The sequence below is a fragment of the Schistocerca serialis genome, chromosome 6, assembly GCF_023864345.2.
Source record: "Schistocerca serialis cubense isolate TAMUIC-IGC-003099 chromosome 6, iqSchSeri2.2, whole genome shotgun sequence".
In the NCBI taxonomy this organism is placed as follows: Eukaryota; Metazoa; Arthropoda; class Insecta; order Orthoptera; family Acrididae; genus Schistocerca; species Schistocerca serialis.
This window is the reverse complement of record NC_064643.1, coordinates 208,179,965-208,201,292: the sequence shown is the minus strand read 5'-3', so window position 1 is coordinate 208,201,292 and position 21,328 is coordinate 208,179,965. Positions and strand designations below refer to the sequence as shown.

The 21,328-nt window shown below is 42.4% G+C and overlaps 1 protein-coding gene across 1 annotated transcript in view; it reads left to right on the top strand.

The window, feature by feature from the left end:
• Window positions 1-21,328, top strand: part of LOC126483634 (dedicator of cytokinesis protein 9) — a 344,753-nt gene that overhangs the window by 288,898 nt on the left and 34,527 nt on the right. Inside the window, exon 32 of the mRNA XM_050106687.1 lies at window positions 12,774-12,920. Coding sequence (XP_049962644.1) covers window positions 12,774-12,920 — 147 coding nt within the window. The remainder of the gene's footprint in view (window positions 1-12,773; window positions 12,921-21,328) is intronic.

Below are 21,328 nucleotides of genomic sequence, written 5' to 3'. Positions count from 1 at the left end.
TCCAAATTGAATGTCACCAAGAAAATAACTAATCTCAGAAGGCAGTTGCTCTTAAAGGTCCTAGCAGAGTCATAGGTACATTATGAAGTTCTTGTAGGATAGTGTGTTTATGTGGTTGTGTCTTTTTTTTCTGATTTCAACCTGCAGCTGTCAGAGAGTGGCACAATACCACACAAAGTTTTTAAAAATCGAGATTATCAGTAACTATTTCCTATAGGTGTTACTTTTAAATTTCAGGAAACAAATGTAAAGTGTATTGTAAACCAATAGGAGTTCATTTTTTGTTTCTTTCTTTTTTTCTAATTTTTTTTTTTTTTTTTCATTGAACTTCTATCATCACACACGTTTGCTTTTTCTCCATAGAATATTACTTATTGTTACCTAATAAATGCTTTATGTTGTAGTGTTAACCTTAGATTTCTTATATTTTTATACAAATAATAATTTTCAAGTTCAGAACACTCTGAACGTCATACAAAAGATTTTACATTTTATTGCTAGTTTTAAAATATGAGGTCAGCATCATCCGTGGTGCAGACTGAGCTAGTTCATTAAGAAATGAAATAACATGATAACAGTACTGGCAGTAATTATTTTGAATCTTCTTTAGTTATAGACTAGCATTGATATTAATGTCATGTTTATAAAAGTTGCTTGCCTCGTGAAAAAAACATGTTTACACCTCTAAAAATCTGGGAGATTGCAGTCTTATTTGTGTGTTTGTACCAGTTTTGAAAGCCATGCAAAAGGCAGAAAAACAAGTCGGGTGCAGATCTATATGAGCCTCCTCCATAATGCATTAGCTACCTTCATTTGGTGTTTAAATACTTGATGACACAATTTGTGTACCCGGTTTTGAATATCTTGAAGATCTGCTTCATTCAGCAATCAAGAGGGCTTACTGTCTGTTTGCAAGAACATTTTGATTGAAGGGATCTTTGTGATACCACTTTAATAATGTAGGAAAATACAGATTGCTTCTTACAAAAAAAAAAAAACAACACACATCAGGTTACAGACTGGCACAATTAAAAGACATTTAAATAAAGCTTTCGGCCACAGCCTTCATCAGTAAAAGAGAGACACACATCATTCACATTGACAAGCAAGCACATATCACACACACACGACTGCCAACTCCAGCATCTCAGACCAGAATGCAACATCATGTGGGATGCAAGCAGCAATCTTGAGGAGGTGACAAAGCGGAAGGGATAGTAGTGTATAGATGGAGAGATAGATGAACTCTGTCAGGTGGAGTGTGTAGGGACTAGACTGCCAACAGGTGCAGCATCGGGAGGTCGTGGGGAAAGAAGGAGCAAAAATGGAGAGGAGTGGGGAAAGACGGGCAGATGCATTGGCATAGGGCTCCAAATAAACAGGGAGATGCATGAGAATGGGGAGGGGATGATGGACAGAGGGAGTGGAAACTGTTGGGTGGAGGGTGTGAGGCAGTATGTTACCATCGGTTGAGACAGGGATAATTGCAGGAGCTGGCAAAATGTTGCAAGGATGGCTCCCATCTGCGCAGTTCAGAAAAGCTGGTTTTGGAGGGAAGGATCCAGATGGATCAGGTGGTGAAGCTGCCATTGAAATCAAGTGTGTTAATATTCAGCTGGATGTCGTGCCACAGGGTGATTTTGCTGTTGGCAACAATTTGACAGTGGCCGTTCATCCTGGTGGACAGTCATACCAATATAAAAAGCTGTGCAATGGTTGCAGCAGAGCTGGTAAATGACATGGCTGCTTTCACAGTTGGCCCGGCCTGTGTTGGGGTAGGATAAAACTGTGACAGGGCTGGAATAGGAAGTGCTGAGTGGGTAGATCGGGCAGGGCTCCTGGCTCTTCCACAGGGATATGATCCTTGTGGGAAGGGGTTGGGATTGGGAGTGGCATAGGGATGGACTAGGATGTTGTGGAGGATGGGTGGGCAATGGAACACCACTTTAGGAGGGGCGGGAAGTATCTCTGGTAGGATGTACCTCATTTCAGAGCATTATGATAGGAAATCAGAGCCATGGCAAAGGATGTAGTTCAGTTGTTCCAGTCCTGGTTCATACTGGGCGATGAAGGGGACACTCCTTTGTGGCTGGTTCTTCAGGATGGTGGAAGGATTGGGGGAGTGAGGGGAAATGGTACGGGAGATGTGTTTGCAGACTAGATCTGGAGGATAATGCCCGCTGTGAAGGCCTTGGTGAGAGCCTCAGCATACTGAGCTAGGGAGTTTTTGTCACTGCAGACATGCCACCAGCGGGTGGCCAGACTGTATGGTAGGGATGTTTTGGTGTGAAAGAGATGACAGCTGTCAAAATGCAGGTACCGTTGGTGGTTGGTGGGTTTAATGGGTACATCTACATGGTTACTTTGCAGTTCACACTTAAGAGCCCAGCACAGGATTAAATCTTTCCGTTCAAGCTCTGATTTCTTTATTTTATTATGATGATCACCTCGCCCTGTGTAGGTGGATATCAACAAAATATTTTCGTATTCGGAAGAGAAAGTTGATGATTGAAATTTCGTAAATAGATCTCGCCGCAAAGAAAACCGTTTTTGTTTCAGTGACTGCCTCCCCAACTCGCGTATCTTATCAGTGACACTCTCACCCCTATTGCACGATAACACGAAACAAGCTGCCCCCCTTTGCACTTTTTCTATGTCCTCCGTCAATCCTACCTGGTAGCAATATTCCAGCAGAGGATGGACAAGTGTAATGTGGGCTGTCTCTTTAGTGAGTTTGTCCCATCATCTACGTGTTCTGCCCACAAACCACAGTCTTTGTTATGACTTCCCCACAATACTATCTATGTGGTCTTCCCAATTAAGTTGCTCGTAATTGTAATTCCTAGGTATTTAGTCGAATTGACAGACCTTAGATTTGTGTGATTTATCGTATACCCAAAATTTATCGAATTTCCTTTAGTACCCATGTGGATGACCTCGCACCTTTCTTTGTTTAGTGCCAGAGGTGTGGATGGAGGTCAACATCTACAATGGTGTCATGCTTGGTTGAGGAGAACTGCATAAAGCGGATGGGAGAGGTGTTGAGGGTGTGAAGGAATGAAGATAGGATGTCCAGATCATGAAGATATCATCAGTGAACCTGAACCAGGCTAGTGTTTGATGTTTTGGGAGGCTAGGAAGGTCTCCTCTATAAGGCCCATAAAAAGGTTGGCATAGGACAGTGCCATGTGGGTGCCCATGGCTGTGCCACGGACTTATTTGTATATCTTCCTTTCAAATGAGAAATAATTGTGGTTTAGGATAAAGTTAGAAACGTGTATGAGGAATGAGGTAGTGGGTTTGGAGTCTGAAGAACGATGGGAAACGTAGTATTCAATAGCGGTAAGACCATAAGCATGAGGGATGTTGGTGTATAGGGAGGTGGCATCAACAGTGATGAGTAGGGATCCAGGAAGTAAAGGGGTGGGGATGGTGGAGAGTTGCTGAAGGAAGTGGTTGGTGTCTTTGGTGTGGGAGACTGGATTATGGGCGACTGGTTGGAGATGTTGGTCAGTGAGCTCTAAAATTCTTTCAGTTTGGGCACAACAACCAGCCACCATGGGGAATCCAGGGTTGTTGGGTTTGTGAATTTTGGGGTTGTCCTAGAGGTAGGGAGGGAAATTTGTCCTAGGTAGATGTTCTGGGAAGGGCCAAAGGCTTTAAAAATTTATAGATGGAGGTGTCAGGTGACTGGCAGAGTCCTCCTGCCAGGTTGTCACTGTGGTTCATAGCAACAGTGGTGGAAACTTTCTCTGCAGTTAGGATGATTATGTCAGGATTTGTTGTGAGGTTGTGTATGGATGTTTTTCTTCTACTGAAACGTTGGTGTTCTGTGGAAGGGACCTGGGGAAGGATGGTGAGGCTAAGTTGGAGGCAAGGAATTCCTGGAAGGTGACTAGTGGTTGGTTGGGTGGAGGGGGGGGGGGGGGGGGGAGATGATCACAGTTGGATAGTGGTATGAACTGGAAGAGGTAAGGTGTAGTTTCGGAATTAGGGTAGTTTTGGTTGGAGGGATTGGCAGCGAAGAAGGGCTTCCACTGCAGGCATCAGGAGAAGGAGAGCAGGTCTTTGACAAGTCCAGCATGTTTAAGTTTCAGTGTAGGGCTAAAGGTGAGGCCTTTGCTGGAATTGGCAGTTGTGTGTGCATGATGATGATGATGATGATGATGATGGGTTTGTGGGGTGCTTAACTGCACCGTCATCAGTGCCTGTACACATCCCCAATCTGTACACAGCCCCTGTGTGTGTGTGTGTGTGTGTGTGTGTGTGTGTGTGTGTGGTGTGCTTGCTTTGTGTGTGTCTTACTGATGAAGGCTGTGGCTGAAAGCTTAGTGTAAGTGTCTTTTAATTGTGCCTGTCTGGAACTTGACGTGTATTCTTTGTGGTAAGTAGCAATCTATCTTTTCCTATATTGTTGATATTTCTACCTGGATTTTCCACTGTTGATTTTTGCCAAACGGCTTTTCTCCATCCTACAACCTTGTGATGTTTTCTTTGTAACTCTTCTCTACAGCATAACTCTTCTCAGGTTTTGTTCGTTCCCTTCTTTCCTGCATTTATTCACCACCTTACAAACTGCATCTACTTTCGAGCAACACTGTATCAGCATTCATCTGCACACAACACAGACCTCGTGACCATGTGGATTGTTGATGCAGCATCTAATGCCCCATTTTCTTTCCTCTGATATTAATAATTGTATTTTTCATATTGATCCCACTTCATCCTTCATCCTAATGCTTTTTGTCACAACATGCGCGCGCGCACACACACACACACACACACACACACACACACACACACACACACACACACACACACCTCTCATTCATTTTCACCCACATTTCTGTATGTTTTTAACGTATTTGTCCATATTTTTACATGGTTTCATGTGGTTCACGTATTTTGCATATTTTTACATATTTGTGTGTACTTCCACGTAACTGTGCATATTTTTGTGTGTCTGTACATATTTCTGCATGCCTTTAACTATTTTTTAGGCGTCTTTATGTATCTTATCACTTACCCAGCTCCTCTCGCAACCATCAGCAGCTATTTTGTGTATTTCTGAATCATTCCCATTTCCTTTACTTTGATTATCTATTATCATGTCTGAAATGAGGTTCATCCTACCCATGATACTTCGCATCCATGCTAAAGTGGTGTTCTGTCACCCATGCAACCTCAACAACATCCTAGTCCATCCCTATGCCACTTCCAATCCCAACCCCTTGCCACAAGGACCATATCCCTGTGGAAGAGCCAGGTGTAAAACCTGCCCAGTCCACCCACCCAGCACTGCCTATTCCAGCCCTGTCACAGGTTTATCCTACACTATCAGGGGATGGGCCACCTGTGAAAGCAGCCATTTCATTTACCACCTCTGCTATAATCATTGTACAGTTTTTTATATTGGTATGACTACTAACCAGCTGTCTACCAGGATCAACGGCCACCGTCAAACTGTGGCCACGAGCAAAATCACCCTGTGGCACAACATGCAGCTGAATATTAACACCCTTGGTTTCAATGGCAGCTTCACCATCCAAGCCGCCTGGTTCCTTCCCTCCACCACCAGCTTTTCTGAACTGTGCAGATGGGAGTGAACCTGAACCAGATGAGGTTTAGGTTTTGAGAGGTTATGCATGTTTCCTCTAGATGGCCCATAAAAAAATATGTATAGGAGGGAGCTGTGTGGGTGTGTCCATGCCTGTGCCACAGATTTATGTACATGCTTTCCTCTAAAAGGAAAAGTAATTGTGTGTGAGGATGTACGAGAGCATGCTGAAAAGTTATGCCCCCAAATTTTTTATGTGAAAACTCTCAAAGCTTTTTAAATAAACAAGCTCTACTAACATTCTAAAGCTTTATTCCTCCTTTCAATATATTTATTTCTCAACATAGTCACACTGGAGATGAACACATTTCTCCGAATGAGAGATCAGTTTGTCGACACTGTTACTGTAGAATGTTAGTCTGTGTTGATGCAGCCACAGCCTCACCTCTGCTTGCAGCACTTCATAACTATCAAAGTGATGTCCTCAAATCTGTTATTTAAGTCTCAGAAACAGATGAAAATTCGATAGGGCCAAGTTGGAATTTTATGGAAGATGCTTGATGACAGGGAACCGTACGTGTCAGGTGTTGCAGTGCTTGTGCGTGGTCTTGCATTGTCGTGCTGAATGAGAGGTTGCTCCATATGTGGAGGAACTCCTTGAATTCTTGCTTTCAGTTGTCTGAGGGTCTCACAATATCTTGTAGAGTTTATGGTGGTGCATTTAGACATGAGTTCCAAATGCACCACACCTTGAACATCCAAAAATGCTGCAAGCACGAATTTTCCTGCGGATGTCATGGTCTTGGAAATCTTTTGTGTATCGGTGATCCTTTTTGGTGGAACTCCATTGATGCTCTCTTGATTCTGGGGTCAAAATGGGGAACCCAGCTTTCACCACCAGTTGCAGTATTATTAAGGAACCCATTGCCCTCACACTCAAAATGCAAAAGAAATTTTTGACAGATGTCAAATCCCCTCTGTTTCATGTCAGGAGTGAGCGTTCGAGGCACCCACTGTGCACACAATTTTCTGCACTGCAGTTCTGCAGTGATAACCTGCACGTGCTCTTGTGATATGCCACACTGACCTGAGGGCTATCTGACAATTTTCTCTGATGGGTTCATTAGCCCGATACCAGTGAGTCTTGTTAGTTTCCATATGCAGGTTTCCACTTCAAGCTCTGTCACCCTAATTGAGGTTAGTACCGCCATTTCCTTCATTACAAGCATGAACAACCCAGTGTTGCATATTACCAATGTTGGTACAATCATCACTGCACACAGCTTTCATCCTTCTATGGATTTTGATTGTACACAGGTTTTCTGTGGTTAGAAAGTCAATTACAGCATCATGTTTCTCACACACCAACATAGTTACGTTACACACTGCCATGCCGCATGCTACAGTTCATAGCCATCTGGTGGCATAGGATTGCATCAACAGAGTGGGAAAGTTGACCAAGTAATATGCATGGCACATGAACCTCAACCAATATTTAGAAGAGAAAGAGAAATTTAGGAGGCATATCTTTCCAGAACACCCTTATAGTCGGGGAGGTGTATGAGGAACGAGGTGGTGGGTTTGGAGTTGGAAGTATGTTGCTAACAAGTTACTGATTACTGTAACACAATCTTGCATGCCACATTGAACATACATAAAACCCTGTGCACAGAAAGAACCATTGGAAGTGCACAAACCTCTGAATAAGAATGCAAGATACAATGAACAAGACTGCTGAACATGTGTTCCATAGCCATTGACACGTGATACACAAGAATAGAAAAAGCACATACATCAGTTTCACAAGAACTTCCAAAAGTGCATTGCAATTTGTGTGAATATACTGAACTAAACCACTGAACAACACAAGAAAATGATCCCGACAAAACAAACACCTCGTGTCTGCATAGGGGAATAGCAGCTGGCCACTGCATCTGACGGAGAAAGCCTGTCATAGGGAGAGTTTGCAGGGAAATTTCGATGAAGGTGCAACCCAAGGTCCGGAAGAATGCTTGGCGGGGTTGGCGGTGCCAGCGAGGATGATGAGATCCACAGTGGGGTCGGCAGTAATGTTCAGAGTGGCTGCTGGTGCAGCCTAGGTGGTGCCATCGGGGACGACCAGACCAGTCGCAGTAGTCATTGTCGAGAAGCCTGGCCTTGGCAGGGCTGCTGTTGATCACAGTGACAAGCGAGCTGGTATCACTGTCGACAGTGGTATCAGTGGCGGCCACCACAGGGCCAGCAACAACTGGACTGATGAGAAGGCTGATTAGTGTTGTCGACAGGGCTGACAAAGACAGGGGGGCTTACCATGACAGGGTCAGCGACAACTGGATTGACGAAAAGGCTGGCACCATCATCAAAAGGGCAGGCAACAGCAGAAGTGCCAGCGTGGCATCAAAAGGGTTCAGACAAGAGGGTCGGCATCTTATGGCATCATGTGCGAGGGCTGGGTGAATAGCAGAGAGACTTCCATGAGAGAACTGTGGGAACAAGAAACAGAGTGCCACATGTCATGACAACATTGCAAACAACCTGACCAGAGGTGGTCCACACACAACTCTTGGACACCCAATCTGGACACTAATCATGATCATGCTCACTTAAACACTGTGAGGAAGACGGTCCTTCACTAATCAAGAAACTGGTACATGCTTGGCATGACTGGAGGCATCTGTCACTACAAAAATGTGCATCTGACTGTTTCACTAGTAAGTCATAGTCCGTGTCCTCTGCACAAGAGTTTGGCAAAAACTAACAAAATAAAAAAAGCACCCGCACATGCAATGAAACGAGCACTTCACGGCGTATGTTGTGTGCTGTATGCCATGAAATGCATCTCCGATTGTTGATGGTATATGGCCCAGTCTACTTCCTGGTTGTCGAACTTCGGCAGATGTGAGAGTAGCTTGCCAAGGCACTGCCACCGTAGTTAGCACCTAACTGAGCTGAGTTTCACTCTGCAACAGTTTCGGAATTTGTTGCCACTGTTACTGAATTATTTGAGTCAAAAACAGCTCTGACGATTGGACAGACATGATAATTGCAAAAGACCTCAGACTACTGCAGTGAAATTGAATCGGAACATCACGAAGTATGAAAAATTCTCCAAAGAAACACTGAAAACAATGTAGAGCAGCAGCATCAGTTAAAAAAATTCACATTTCAGCAACACATGAGCAGACCACCTGAACTGTGCAGAGAAGAGAATTACTACAAGAAACAAGTTTCACAGACTTGCAGCTACTGGCAAACTTGGACATTATTTGCAAAATGAATGCCTATAAAACTGGAGATAACCAAATTGACACTCAACTACAGAACCGAAGGAAAGAACAGTCCTCACGTGGTACTTGTTTGCACAGATCGTGACTAGCACCATTGAATATTGACTATTACAACACAATAAGCGTCAATATAAAAACAAAAATCCATAATTTTGAAAACAAAATCCCTCTCCAGTGAAATGAACTAATACACAGTTAGAAACACTAAAACACAGGGGAAGCCAATTCTCCTCATAGCCAGCTGAAGTATCCAATAAGCAATCAGTGAACCATGATAGTGATTGATATGCACACGAAAAAACAACTGTTTGCTTATTAACCAAGAACTAAACTCAGTACAGCATCTGAGGACGAATGTCCACTTGGCTTAATTACAACTGAAATGTCGATCCTTGATGATGCCTAAGAGTTTCTCATTATGACGAATTCCATGACTGTAACAGTGGTGGAGGGGGGTGGGTGGGTTGCCATAGAGAAGTAATGACATAGTTCCACAAGGCTAGAAGCTCAGAGACACTTGACTGATGAGTGGACAGGTGCCATAATTACATGGACCCATGAGACTGTGAGCCCGTGCGCAGTCAAAATGCCAGATCTGTAAAGCAGTGCTCTTGGGTGTGGCAAACGAAAGTCCAATGCCATGTGGTGCTCACAACAAGGGCAAAAAGGCTCTATCTGGCAGGCAATATCAGCAGCAGGCATAGGGTCCATAGTGGAAAGTTGAGGCGGCTGATGGTCGGCTTGGAGCCTAGAGAATAGCTGGCTGTCAAGGGGCTGAACTGTGTGAAAGAATACAGGTGCGGTGTCAGACGAACATGTGAATGCGAATAGATGTATTGCAGTAAATGACTCGGCAACTTTTCTGTTGACAAACAACCTCCAAGGTGCGACAGGGGCCGTATCTGGTCCGCGGAGCATATATGTAAGTGTGGTGACGAGTATGTAGGGTTGCAGCCTTGCATACACCACAAACCCAACTTGCCAGTTTCCTGGATGTTGACCTCCACCTCTTTGATGATACCTTCTCCACCTCTATCCATATTAAACCCACGTAACACCAGCAGTACCTGCATTTTGATACCTGTCACCCCTTCCACACCAGACAGTCATATCCATACAACCTGACCACTCATGGGCTGTGTATTTGGATATACAGGGCTATTACAAATGATTGAAGCGATTTCATAAATTCACTGTAGCTCCATTCATTGACATATGGTCACGACACACTACAGATACGTAGAAAAACTCATAAAGTTTTGTTCGGCTGAAGCCGCACTTCAGGTTTCTGCCGCCAGAGCGCACTGAGACAAAATGGCAACAGGAGCCGAGAAAGCGTATGTTGTGCTTGAAATGCACTCACATCAGTCAGTCATAACAGTGCAACGACACTTCAGGACGAAGTTCAACAAAGATCCACCAACTGCTAACTCCATTCGGCGATGATATGCGCAGTTTAAAGCTTCTGGATGCTTCTGTAAGGGGAAATGAACGGGTCGGCCTGCAGTGAGCGAAGAAATGGTTGAACGCGTGCGGGCAAGTTTCGCGCGTTGCTCGCGGAAGTCGACGAATAAAGCAAGCAGGGAGCTAAACGTACCACAGCCAACGGTTTGGAAAATCTTACGGAAAAGGCTAAAGCAGAAGCCTTACCGTTTACAATTGCTACAAGCCCTGACACTCGATGACAAAGTCAAACGCTTTGAATTTTCAGCGCGGTTGCAACAGCTCATGGAAGAGGATGCGTTCAGTGTGAAACTTGTTTTCAGTGATGAAGCAACATTTTTTTCTTAATGGTGAAGTGAACAGACACAATGTGCGAATCTGGGCGGTAGAGAATCCTGACGCATTCGTGCAGCAAATTTGCAGTTCACCAAAAGTTAACGTGTTTTGTGCAATCTCACGGTTTAAAGTTTACGGCCCCTTTTTCTTCTGCGAAAAAAACGTTACAGGACACATGTATCTGGACATGCTGGAAAATTGGCTCATGCCACAACTGGAGACCGACAGTGCCGACTTCATCTTTCAACAGGATGGTGGTCCACCGCACTTCCATCATGATGTTCGGCATTTCTTAAACAGGAGATTGGAAAACCGATGGATCGGTCATGGTGGAGATCATGATCAGCAATTCATGTCATGGCCTCCACGCTCTCCCGACTTAACCCCATACGATTTCTTTCTGTGGGGTTATGTGAAAGATTCAGTGTTTAAACCTCCTCTACCAAGAAACGTGCCAAAACTGCGAGCTCGCATCAACGATGCTTTCGAACTCATTGATGGGGAAATGCTGCGCCGAGTGTAGGAGGAACTTGATTATCGGCTTGATGTCTGCCGAATCACTAAAGGGGCACATATCAAACATTTGTGAATGCCTAAAAAAACTTTTTGAGTTTTTGTATGTGTGTGCAAAGCATTGTGAAAATATCTCAAATAATAAAGTTAGTGTAGAGCAGTGAAATCACTTCAATCATTTGTAATAACCCTGTACAAGAGAGCTTTTGCCCAGTATGTTGAAGGTCTCTCAAGTGCCTTCACATTCAAGCACTAGCCCCCAGACCTCGTTCTCAAACAGTTTTCCAGTGCCATATGATCACACATCACTAATCCTCCAGCCACCTAATATAAGCCCAGATTGGAGTAACTGAATCTCATTCTTTGCCAAGGAATGGAGAACATTCTACCCAAGTTCATTCCACCCCTCCAAAGTGGCATTACATTGCCCACCTAACCTACACAACATCCTCGTCCATCCCTACACCACTCACACTCCCAACCCCCTTGCTAAACACGTCATATTATTGCAAAAGACCCAATTGCAAGACCTGCCCAATTCACCACTCGGCACTTCCTTTTTGTACCATAAAGATGTAAGTTACCTTTGTAACATATCTTTCACACCGTAATCCTCCTGTGCTCAATCCCCACTAACCCACTGTCCACACATCCTCTACTGAATGATACTCCCTTCCTCTGTCATGTCATGTCACCCCACCCCACCCCCTCATCCCAATCCACACCACCTCCTCACTTCACTGGCTTCAGCACTCATGTATGACGTGCCCAGTCCATGCATCTGCCATCCTTCCCTCCCACATTCCTAGCTATCACACCTACTGCTGCCCTTCGAGTCACCAGCTGCCCAACTCCTACCCTTCTTCATGTCTATTTCTCCCTCTGTCAACCCTGTCTGACACAATCCCCTGGCCACCATAGTCCACTTCCTGAACTCTTAACTCCAGCAATGTGTGTTTATTTGAGACAGTGTAGCAAGACTTACCTTTGTGTGTGTGTGTGTGTGTGTGTGTGTGTGTGTGTGCGCACTGCAGCTTGTTGGAGAACTGCTTCCAAACACCAGCAAACTTTCATTCTCATTTGTGTGTTGCCTATTGGCGATTAACACTTCTGCTGCTCCTTGCATGATCTCCTGTAACTCCTAAATTATTTACTAATCATAGTGTCTCGGTTTTGCTGATTTTGATACCTGTCCATGTAAGTATTTTATCCAGCAATCTTGTTTAACTTGTACTACCGCTTCACTCTCATCCCATACCATTATATCATCAGTGAAGACTAACTGATTTTAGACAGATACAAAACACAGTCTCATACAATTAGTCATACTCTTGCTATGGTCTTTTCAGGTACGTACTTGTATTTCTTCACAGAAAATTAGGTCTTTGTTTATTGAGTGATTAAATGTGGATGTGTGTTTACTTTTGTGTATTATTTATCATATACTGTTACTTTCTTATCAACCATTATCAGTATGTGGAGATTACAATTTTGAGGTGACTCTTTAAATTTTGTTAAAATTATATTTAATTCATTGTGTTCAGTTTACGTGTCTACAGAAATATTAAGTAATATTAATTAAATATAAATATTAAATACAGTCAGTATTTACATACTGCTTTTTGTTCAATTTTAAGGCATATTTTGAAGAAGAGCATGGAAATGAGTATATATATAAGGAGCCAAAACTGACGTCTCTTTCTGAAATATCTGAAAGGCTTAAAAAGTTGTACAGTGACAAATTTGGTCATGAAGTTGTCAAAATTATAATGGATTCTGCTCCGGTAAGTGTTGATCTTGAAGACAAATGAAAAAAATAGTCTTAAAATATGAAAAAGTATTGATGTATAAAAATATGGTTATGTTACAAATTTTATAACTTGCAAAACAAGAAAAATTACCTTGAATGTAATTAAAAAACTGAGACTGTGTGCTGCTTTAGAGCAGGACCCCAGAATAACACCTTAAAGGAGACCAGTGGAATACATCTACATCTAAATTCTGTGAGTCACTTTACAGTGTGTGGTGGAGGATACTTTTTGTACCATTGTCACTTTCCTCTTTTCCTGTTTGGGTCACTAATGTGTTGTTTGAGTCACTAGTGCTCCACAGGGAGATTAATTGTTGGTAAGCCTCCATGTGAGTTCAGGTCTCTCTGACTTTACATTCACATTTTTTTTTCATGAGACATACCTGTACATAGGAAGAAGAAGTATATTGGTTGATTCTTCTAGAAATGTACACTCATGGGATTTTAACAGTAAACTACACTCTGATACAGGACACCTCTCTTGCAGCATCTGCCACTGGAGTCACCTGAGATTCTCCATTACACTTTCACACTTGCTAAATGGACCTGTAATGAAATGCGCAACCCTTCTTTAGATATTCTTTATCGTATCCATTGATCGTATGCGATACAAGATATTAGACTAATGAGCAATATTCAAGTATTGGTTGAACAAGGATTTCGGAAGCTACCACCTGTCTGGGTGGATTGCACTTCCTGATGATTCTTCCAATAAACTTCAGTCTGTCATCTGCCGTACCTGCAGTTGATTTTATGTGTTTGTTTCACTTTAAATCACCCTTATGCATACTCCTAGATATTTTATAGATGTTCAGTTTCAAATCAATACACTCAGTTGCTCTTAGATATTTAATGGATGTGACTAATTCCTGTGATAGTTCTGCAGTGACGTAATCATACAGTAGGAACAAAACTTTAATCCCCTGCAGGTCTTCAGTACCTTTTTCAAGCACTTGGATTTCTCTATATATAATAGTATAATTCGCAAAAAGCCTCATGTAGTTTCCAACGTTGTCCACTTGGTCATTTATATACAGGGTGATCAAAAATCAGTATAAATTGAAAACTTAATAAACCACAGAATAATGTAGATAGAGAGGTAAAAATTGATACACGTGCTTGGAATGACACGGGGTTTTATTAGAACAAAAAATAAAATAAAAAAGTTCCTAAAATGTCTGACAGATGGTGCGTGAAAGATCTCCTGCGCGCGTCGTGTGGTGATGATTGTGTGCTCAGCTGCCACTTTCATCATGCTTGGCCTCCCAGGTCCCCAGACCTAAGTCCGAGCGATTATTGGCTTTGGGGTTACCTGAAGTCGCAAGTGTATCGTGATCAACCGACATCTCCAGGGATGCTGAAAGACAACATCCGACGCCAATGCCTCACCATAACTCCGGACATGCTTTACAGTGCTGTTCACAACATTATTCCCCGACTACAGCTGTTGTTGAGGAATGATGGTGGACATATTGAGCATTTCCTGTAAAGAACATCATCTTTGCTTTGTCTTACTTTGTTATGCTAATTATTGCTATTCTGATTAGATGAAGTGCCATCTGTCGGACGTTTTTGAACTTCTGTTTTTTGGGTTCTAATAAAACCCCATGTCATTCCAAACATGTGTCTCAATTTGTACCTCTCTATCTACATTATTCCGTGATTTATTCAGCTCTTAAATTTATACTGACTTTTTGATCACGTGGTATATTATGGAAATTAATGGTCCTATAAGACCTAAAGTTATTTCCATGTCTGAAAATTTCTTACTATTGAGAAGTATATGCTGTGTTCTATTTGCGAGAAAGTCTTCAACCCAGTCACACAGCTGTTCTGATTTTCCATAACAATCTTACTTTGTTCATTAGGTGGCATGGCTTCTGGAAGTCAAGTAACATGGGCGTTGGTGTGTACTGCTTTGTGGGTTTCTGCGACAAATGGAATGAATTGAGTTTCACATAAACATTGTTTTCAGAATCTGTGTTGATCACTGAAGAAGAGATTTTCGGTCTCTGTAAATTTCATAATATGCTATCATAAAAAGCGTTCCAAAATTCTACAGCACACCTCCAGAGATACAAACCTGTAGTTTTGTGCTTTTGTGCATCTGATAGGTGACCCTTCTTGAAAATGAGAATGATCAGCACATTTTTCATCACTAGGAATGCATCACTCCTCCAGTGACCTAGAGTACACTGTTGCTAGAGAACAAGCAAGTTTCTTTACATACTATATGTTGAATTGTACTGGTATTATATCAGGTCCAATGGCATTTTTTGTGTTGAGAAATTTTAGTTGCTTTTCTATTCCGTGGTCACTCATTTTGATATTTATCATTTTGATGTTGTGCAATGATCTAAATCAGGAACCACAGGGAGAACATAGTGAAAATGAACAAGATGTTAACCAGTTATAAAATTGACTGCGGTATGAGTACAAAGGGAAGAGATTGAGAAGATTGGTTTATCTTGATGGGCAAAATTAAGTATAAATATAGGAGCATTCAAATGATGGTGTGTAGATAATGAGGTCATATAAGAAGGATGGGCAGGGGGGATAATGAAATATTTGTACAAAATAACTTCGACCAGAAACAGCAGATGTCAGAGTGAAAAATCCATGACCAACAATTGTGAAATTGTTGCTGAAATATGTTAATTACGCATTACTGAATATGTGAACCACATGCAATTTTTTATATATGGGGCATTCAAAAAGAAATGAGCCGGAGGCATAATTACAGAAACCACTACCTGTACGTAAGAAGTATTGGCCTTGGCTGTTGAGACACTTGTCCCAATGTGACACAAGGCGGTGAATGGCTGTCTCATAAAATTCCTGGGGCTGCGATGCTAACCAATTCAGCAGATAAAGCTGGATGTCATCGTCCAAGGTGGATCATTTGTCTCTCAGAGCTTTTTTAAGGGGACCAAAAATGGCTTAATCACAGGGAGAGAGGTCCGGACTGTGTAGAGGGTGGGTGAGAACCTCCCATTTGAATTTCTGCAAGAGTGCTGCGACTGTGTTAACTGTATGACGCTTCGCATTGTCGTGGAGCAAGGGTAAGATTGCCTTGTAGTTTTGATTTGATTGCTTGGCGAAGGGTGGTCAAGGTTTGCGAATAACACTGGGCAGTCACTGTTGTCCCGTGCTGCAGGAAGAGAATCAGAAGGGGACCATCTTTTGGTCCCCTTAAGAAGGCACCAAGGGGCAATTGTTTCACCTCATATGACGACATCCAGCTGTACGTGCCGAACTGATTAACATCGCAGCCCCAGGAATTTTATGAGACAGCCATTCACTGCCTTGTGTCACAGTGGGATAAGTATCTCAACGGCTAGGGTCAATACTTCTAACATGCAGGTAGTGGTTTCTATAATTATGCCTCTGGATTGTTTCTTTTTGAATGCCCCTTATTAAACCATTCCAGCCAAGGTATGGCTCATCGTTCACCACTTCTGTTAACAGAGCAGGGGTACTCATTCTTCTGTCAATGATTAACCACATGCAGTCCATCATTATGTATGGAGCTCCAAGTACAGATCCTTTAGTATCATCCCACAGTGTCTAAACAAGTAATTACAGTATTATGAAAAGATAGATTGCTACTTACCATACATCAGAGATTCTGAGTTGCAGATAGGTGCAACAAGAAGACTACTAAACAAGTAAGCTTTCAGCCAGAAGGCCTTCTTCTTAACCGCTGCTCCCCCCCCCCCCCCCCCCCCACACACACACACACACACACACACACACACACACACACACTGGCTGCCAAGGTAAGACTGTGAGCCAACTGCGCATGATGGGAGGAGCAACCTGGCTGATGGGAGTAAGGAGTAGGGAGGGGGAGAGGCAGAGCAGGGCACTGGTGGGGGAAGGTGAAGTGCTGTTCATGGGAGCATACAGGGGTGAGGTGGAAAGAGGGTGGTTGCTTGCAGTCTGGCCTCAGCAGTGAGAGACAGTGATCTCGTGTGTGAGCCGCATTTGCATGAATGTGTTTGTATGTTGTCTAATTCAGATGAAGGCTTCTGGCTGAAAGCTTACTTGTTTAGTACTCTTTTTGTTGTGTATGTCTGTGACTCTACATTTCTGCTGTATGATGTGTAACAATCTAGCCTTTTCATGATATTGCCATTATTCCATCCTTTATTTTCCATTGTTTAAACAAGTAATTAATTAGGAATTGTCTGTGCAGCAAAGGGAGTAAAGTCACTGTGGCCACTGCTATGTTGTGTCCTTCCCCTTACAAAAGATGATGCCACCCCAAACCTTGAGACACTCTTTTTGTTTGGATCACTAGTGATAATAATGCATCCTGCTGTCAGTAATGCCAGATCATGATGATGTGATGGTCATATGCATTATCAGACAGAACAGGAGATTAACATTCCAGTATCTATCTGTGACAGTCCTTTTAGCATTTGTAACTATTTCTTTGTTCAGCAGTATGTGATCTAGTTTCAAGCAACAGGTCTTTTGTGTCCTCTTGAGTCTTTCATGGCAGCACTACTGGATAAAATGTTCTCTGCTTTTAAATTCCTTCAAGTGAGACAAAATTCTTGATCTTGTGGCAGCATTCATTGCCATTCATACTCGGAATTAGAAATGCCAGCTGTGTGCAGTAGTCCCTATGAATGTGGCAGTGTTTATGGAGGACAAACCATCCACACTGTCACTGAATGTTGTGCTGAACACAAGTGTGGTATAAAATAAAGCAACATGGACATTTCAGCCATGGCAGAACATTATCTAGAGAATAATTGCAGAATACTATTTGAGGAGACAATGATATTGGCCAGACGAATACATATTTGGATTCAACTATAAAAGATGCGGCTGATATTTGATTGTATTGCTATAACAGGGTGTATACGACCCAGGACAACCGGGAGATGTGGGAAAAACCCATAAATTTTTTCATCCGGGAGAAAACCGGGAAAATCCTGGGAATTTTTTAGACTTCCGGGAATTTTTCATTGTTTTAGGTTTCAGTCAAAATTTTGTAATTTTGTCCGGTAAGAATCGATACTCTAACAAAGAATATTACTGAATCCCGCTACTGCAGAATAATACTGCAACAATAAAACGTGAACGAGAAAACAAAACGAAAATTAACCATAAATTGCAAAGGAAATGTGGCAAATACAACAACTAAACACAGTGCTCATACAAGGGTTTGCCAACAGCAAAATGTGTCAAAGGCCTTAGGAAGACTGTGCAATGCTTCATAACAACAAATTGCCTCCGACGAGGGTGACGTCATAACTGTTTACGTTTGATTCGTTTTAGTGATAGCGGGCTCATGCACATGCGCAGTTGTGTGGTGTATGAGTAGTACCTTTTCCCGTTTCTGGCTACAGAAATGTGGCTGTTGGCTGTGTAAACAGTCGCAGCTAGATGCTACTGGGGAAAATTTTATTGCCGCGCCGAAGCTGCCAGATTCACGCATGCGCAGCGGGCCCGGATCTATGGGGGGGGGGGGGGGGGGGGGGCAAATTCATGTTCTTGAGGAGGAAAAAACCTTGTTTCACAAAGCGCCTAGCATCCAGCGCACGTTGGTCTACTGATTACTCATATCATTTTGATGCGCATCCCTCTTGGTTTTTGAACACGCTCTGTAAGTTGATTTCTGAATGAATCGTAAGCCGCGCGGGGTAGCTCTGCGATCTAGAGCGGCTTGTCACGGTTCGCGCGGCTGCCCCCGTCGGAGGTTCGAATCCTCCCTCGGGCATGGGTGTGCGTGTTGTCCTTAGTGGAAGTTAGTTTAAGTTAGATTAAGTAGTGTGTGAGCCTAGGGACTGATCACATCAGCAGTTTGGTGCCATAGTAAAAAAAAAAATATATATATATATATATTGATTTTTGAATGCGTGCATAGTGTACGTGATGTCTGTCAGGGGAATCCCTGTTGCTTGTAGAAATAAAAAACTTTCCTGCCGGCAAAAGGCAACCGGGCTATACAACCTGAGTGGAGTAAAGCTGAACGAGTGAACGGCAATCGCTGTCTGATTATGCTGTTGTTTGGATTTGCGAATGATCAGCATTGCTATAACTACTAGGGAAATCCATAGATTCAGACTACCATTTTGAACTATGTGCGAGAATGTACGATGAATTTCTTAAATCACAGAGCGTTTGATGATGAGCCATTTAGAAGTACTTCATGCCCAGAAGATCATTCATGTCATTATTATGAGCAAATTGATGTAGTGCTACGGGAAGCTCTCTCTCCTCTGCTGTAGCTAATTTATTTGTGGAAAACTTTGAGGACAAGTCACTGGACTCGGCTTAAAATTTTACTGGCACATTTGTGTGATGTATGTGAAAGCTTAGCTTCTGTTGCAGCTTATTGACCAATGCTATATGTGAAAGCTTTGCTTTTCCTGTAGCAACACTATGTATATTAATTTAAAACATTAACTTTTCCTCTTTGTGTATCCGCGCTGCTTAACAGTAGTGTTGCTATTAGCTGACTACATCACGTGTCCTGTGGTCTGAATATCCGCTGTCATCGGCTGGCAGGATCACGTGACATGAGCTGTGACTGGCTTACAAAAGCGCATCGCAGTCTGGAGTACAATGGTTCAGAAAGTAACATACGGTGTTTAGTGGACTTCGAATTTACACTTTTGTAATATGGAAATATGCAGCATACATGTTGCTGCACATCAAAAATCTTTCCAAAAGGAGTTTTCTTCCCTGAGTTTCGTTTTCTAAAGTGCCGGGAAATTTTATGCCCGTGTATAAAACCATAACCATTCAAAGGATTGATAAGTTTTACAGTTCCGAGGGAAAATATACCGTCACTTAATAACACGGAAAAAGTGTGTTTTCAGCCGGGAGAAAGTTTATTTTAACTGGGAAAAATCAGGGAAGTTTTTTTCCCTGTCCACGTATACACCCTGTATAATGCCAACAGAGCACGGAGGTCCACACCTAATAGGGCATGGGAACAGAGGAAAATAATAGAGAATTACTGGTTGGCAAGAATGGCGTTTTAGAATTTTGACTGTATCACTGGCCCTACTTGCCTGCTGACATTATTGTGCCTTGGCAAGCCAGCCCTGTGGCAGGCTATTTAACTCACCATTCTGTGCCTTCGTCAATTTGGCCCACCTCTAGGACACAGGTTGCTTACCAGGACATTCAAAAATTTTTAGTTCTGATGATGGTAGAGAAAATTTTTTATGAAAGCTTGAGAATTTTATCTCAATTGCAACAGTTATTCCACTATGAGAGAATTGGAAGACACATAACATTACTCTAAAGAGAGGATATAATGCATAGTGTGTGTCTGTTAGAAAAATGGTGCAGCAGGCATTCACGTCTGCTCAGTTCTTTAGCATTTTTACAGTGCTGCTGGGACAAGAGTGCTTCATCACAAATTTAAATGAAGTCAAAACCTAGCTTTAAAAAAAAAAACGCTGAATGAAGTGAAAATGAGCATAAGGACAGCAGTGAAGAAGTCATTTAATGAATTTGAAAATAAAATTTTGCCAACTAATCTGATTAAAAATGTTAACTAGTTTTGGTCTAATGGAAAATCAGGAACTGGATCAAAATCATCCATTCAGGTGCTCAGTGGCCGTACCAGCACAGAAATGGAAGACAACAGACAGTAGACTGAAATGCTGAATTTGGTCTTCCGAAACTGTTTCACCACAAAAGATCTTAATATGGTCCCTTCTTTCAATCATTGCATGAACACCGAAATGGCAGGCATTGAGATAAATGGTTGCAGAATAGAAAATCAACTACAGTCATCTAATACCGGAAAGAGAGCAATGAAGGATTCATAGTGACTGTGAAACGAACAGGTCATTCCCATTTTCTAGTGGGGTCACCAGACAGATGCACCTAATTATGGGCCTATATCCCTGACATCATTCTGTTGTAGAATTATGGAACATGTTCTATGCTCACTTATGACATTTTTGGAGAACAAAGATCTATATAAAAATCAAATTGGATTCTGCAAGCAGAGCTCTTACAAAAGTCTGCTCTGTTCATCTGTGTAATCCAGATCACTATAAACATCAGCACACAAGTTGATGCCATGTTCCTTGACTTCAGGAAGACATTGGATATGGTTCTACACTGTTGGTTTGTGGAAAAAGTACAATCTTGCCAAATATTGGACCAGATTTGTGACTGGGTTCAGGAATTCCTTGCAGATAGAACTCGACACATTGATATTTACGGAATGAAATTGTCAGTTGTAAGTGTAATATCACGAGTGCCCCAGCCAAGTGTAATAGGACCGTTACTGTGTACAGTGTATGTAATGATGTAGTGAGTAATGTTGGAAGCTCTATGAATCTGTTTGTAGATGGTGCTGTTTCCTAAAAGAAGATAGTGAACTGCAATAAGACCTGCAGA